The following is a 4,152-nucleotide window of genomic DNA, read 5'->3' as shown; positions in this document are numbered from 1 at the left end:
CCAAAGAAGGCTCTTTTGCAAAGGCAAGAATAGAGAAAGAGTGTTTGAAAGATATCCTTAAAAGCTTATGCAAATTCAGAAAACAAAGAGAGAAAAGACAAGTCACATGATGACAAGTTAACACTAATATGGCAAAAAGCAATTCTTGTTTTCTAAAAGACCAAAGGGTTGAATTTGCATAAAGAGGAAATATTTTTGAAATTAATAATAATTCAAACCACTCTTTATTGAAGGCCAACTCCTAATAAAAATCTGAAGTTTATCTTTGAAAAATAAGAGTCACGTGAAAGGTTTTTGAAAGATAAAAAGGACTTCAAGTTTTACGAATTGTGGCAACAATCCAAGCAATTTTTACTAATGAAAGCAACAGTCGACTTGACTGTTTCTATTACTCTAAGATACTCTACTTTCTCGCTTGTACATTAGATGACACTAAGACTCAATACAATGGGATGATTAACAACTTTAACACTTCTTAATCAATGCTTGATTTAATCATTAATCCTGAAAAGGTAACCTAAGATAGCACAAATCAAATGGGCATGTCATCATCAACCATAAGGAACCCAACAGTTAAGGAGATGAAAGATAGGATCGGTAACTTATTGAGACGAGGAGGGGAAGGGAAGTTTTGGCGTGGGAGATCAAGGTCGCATATCGCTCCTGATCAGGCCACACAGCCTGATGAAGTTGACCATGGTCAGTGGGCGAATTTGCCTCCGGAGTTGCTTTTGGATATAATTCGCAGGGTGGAGGTAAGTGAGACAACCTGGCCTGCCAGGAGTGTGGTCGTGTTTTGTGCTGCGGTATGTAGATCGTGGAGAGAGGTCACCAAGGAAATTGTTCAGACTCCTGAGCAATGTGGAAAACTTACTTTTCCCATCTCCTTGAAGCAGGTTCTGTGTGGTTTATAATCACTTAATTACTTGGTAATTTTAACATATTTGTGATTTTAGTCTTTCTCCACTGGTAATCTCTGATTGTTTTTATCTGCCTCTGTTATAGCCTGGTCCACATGATAACCATATTCAGTGTTTTATCAAAAGGGATCGGGCTACATCCACCTTCCGCCTCTTTTATGGATTGACGCCATGTAAGTCATTCCCATATTCTTACTTGTTAAGCGGCTTATAATTATAAAAACTTTTATGAAATCGTTCTACACAACACATAATGACTTTCTACTTAGGCGCATGCAGAAGATGCGGCAACAAGGGATTATAACTAATATCTCTTTCTACTTAGACACACAACTGTATGTGTATATCTCTAATTGATACGGAGTATATTGTTTATAAACTTTACAGCCGAAGATGAGAAAGATAAGTTGCTATTGGCTGCCAGAAAGATCAGAAAAGCAACTAGTACAGATTTTGTAGTGTCGTTGGTAGCAGATGACTTCTCAAGATGCAGCACGGCATATGTTGGAAAACTCAGGCAAGTTTCTCTTTCGTCATTCATGACTTGTATGCCCACAGTGATTATTGGGTTAACCACAATTGACAGCTGGTAAAGTCATTAAAAGGTGGTACTCATGGTTGAAGTCCGAAAACCATGAGTATGTAAACTATGTCGTTGTGGCTCCCTTTACAAAATTATAAAAAGAAAAAACTCCAGTCGGGGTAGCCTTCTAATAGTAACAAGCTATCATGATTCCAGGTCAAATTTTCTCGGAACCAAGTTTACCATATACGATAGTCAACCCCCTTGTGATGCAGCAGTCAAGACAAGTGGCCGACCTAGTCGGAGATTTCACTCTAAACAGGTATCTTCAAGGTTACCTGCATGCAATTACAGCATAGCAACCATCTCATATGAGCTTAATGTTCTCCGAACCCGAGTCCCAAGGAGACTCCATTGTGTCATACACTCGATTCCTCTTGCTTCAATCCAAGAAGGAGGAACTTCCCCGACACCAAAAGCTTTCCCTCACTTGACTTATGATAAGTGCCCACCGGCCCCACCTTCACCAAGCCTGCCAAGGAAGGAAGACCAAGGTTTAACTTCCAACCCGACCAGTCCACCTGAACCAACCCAGGTCGGTTCACGGGATCGACTTATGCTCAAAAACAAGTCTCCAAGGTGGCACGAGCAACTACAGTGCTGGTGCTTAAACTTCAAGGGTCGAGTCACTGTAGCTTCAGTCAAGAACTTCCAGCTCGTGGCAGCTATTGAGCCGCATCATGACATCCCAGCTTCTAAACGAGAAAAGGTAATTTTACAGTTTGGAAAGATTGGGAAAGACATATTCACCATGGATTATCGGTATCCACTCTCTGCTTTCCAAGCCTTTGCAATTTGTCTCAGCAGTTTTGACACAAAACCGGTATGTGAATGACTTGTAGGTCGCCTAATAATGCTCTATATACATCTGGCCTACAGTGGCCAAATTACCATCCTCAGACCCCATGCTCAGTTCGTGCGGTGCCAAAATTTGTATTGCAGAACACCGAGGATGTATACTGTAAACCATAAAAATTCGTATTGCGATAATAAATAAAGAGGTACAAAAATAATATGGAAAACAAGAGTATTTTATTAAAAGATTAAGGGTTACAATTTCCGTAACTCTCATGATTATTTAGGGTTTGATAGTACTACGGGTGTCTTATCGACTTAATCCCGCAGGGAGATGATGAGGTCGTTGGTCGTTGATGAGATCGACTTATTCCATTTAATCCCGCAGGGAGATGATGAGGTCGTTTTGTGACTTATTCCATCTAATCCCGCCATCTACCTACAATTTGGTAGTAGGAAGACGGGGTCGTTTATTTGACTTAATCCATCTGCTCCCCTCAAACCCTAAACACAACATTAGTATTTATAGTTCTAGTTGGCTTAGAGGGTAAGACGGAAATATTCTCTATTATCATAAGATATTATCACAATATTTAATGATAATTATCTCTAAAAAATAAAAATACCATCTAATAAATATCTACCAAAAATATAAAATTTCGGTGTCTATATATACTATTGGTGAAAGGCAAAAATGATCAGTGATGCTTCCATTTTCGGCAATATAAGAATTATGTAGTCCTGTCAAGTGATCCTGTGGTGCTTCTTGTAACTTTCTTTTCTCACCTGCTCCATATTTCTGAGTACTGGGGGCATAATGTAGTGTTAATGTATTCAGCAGTTGCCAACGCCTTTAAGTTCAATGACCTGCATAAATTTAGAAATCATCGAAAATCGAAATTGGTCTTTTTCTCGGAATATAATGAAACGGGTATCTGATCAATAGTAAAATGTTCGAGTCTGGAGGCATGCTATTCACTGTAGTAGCTTGATATTTTTTTCGGACAAGTATTTCATTAAGGAGCTAAACCAAAATTACAAAACAGAATTTAGAGTATCCTAGTGGCATGGCCGTACGTTGCACGGATTCTAAAGTAATTGGCTAAAAATATAGTAATGGTTGATGACATTTTAGCCTTTATTGTGTAAAGAGATTGTCTGACAATTTTAAGGCTAACATAGTGTTAGACCCCACTTACAAGCATTATGATTGATGATGAGAGTAACCGTGACCCGTACCTTTTGGTTAAATATTTCATAACCTCAGACAAACAATGGGATGTTTGTAAATTATCCAGTTTAGTGAATAACGATATAGTTAATCAGATTACTAACATTCTACTACCACATAATGATATTCCGGATACCTTTATTTGGGGTCTGTCCGCAGACGGAACTTTCTCTACCAAGAAAGCAACTTGGTTAGCGCAAGGTTTGTTCGATCAAGCTCTTGACAAATGTGAATTTCAGTGGATTTGGAAATTGAATATTCCCCCAAAATTGAAATTTTTTCTTTGGAAAACCTGTGTTGACGGTCTCCCAACGAAAAGTATACTTCTTGAGAGTCATATTGATGTCACATCTCATTGTGTTCTGTGCAACAATCCTATTGAAAGCAAAGATCATTTCTTTTACGAATGTCCCTTGATTGGATCTGTCATCCAAGATCTGAACATTATTAGTTTCAATGAGTTTGTATCAAAATATGATGATATTACAAGTCAAAGTTTTCTAAAGAAACTTATTTTTCTCAAAGATTTAATTTCAAAAGATGATTTCACTAAGATTATTTTTATTTGGTGGAATGCATGGTTTCATAGAAATGACATTATCTTTAATAATGTTAACTTAAGT

At 37.9% G+C, this 4,152-nt stretch overlaps 1 protein-coding gene across 1 annotated transcript; it reads left to right on the top strand.

Annotated features, from left to right (window-relative positions):
• The first annotated feature begins 536 nt into the window (after positions 1–536).
• On the top strand, positions 537–2,338 carry LOC141630114 (tubby-like F-box protein 2). Its single transcript, XM_074442988.1, has 4 exons — positions 537–896; positions 1,006–1,093; positions 1,308–1,437; positions 1,660–2,338. Exons 1-4 carry the CDS (start codon positions 537–539, stop codon positions 2,336–2,338), a joined length of 1,257 nt encoding a protein of 418 aa, XP_074299089.1.
• Positions 2,339–4,152: the final 1,814 nt, after the last annotated feature.

Source organism: Silene latifolia, chromosome Y, assembly GCF_048544455.1.
Source record: "Silene latifolia isolate original U9 population chromosome Y, ASM4854445v1, whole genome shotgun sequence".
Taxonomy (NCBI): domain Eukaryota; kingdom Viridiplantae; phylum Streptophyta; class Magnoliopsida; order Caryophyllales; family Caryophyllaceae; genus Silene; species Silene latifolia.
The sequence above is the reverse complement of the archived record's forward strand: the minus strand, read 5'-3'. Positions and strand labels throughout refer to the sequence as shown.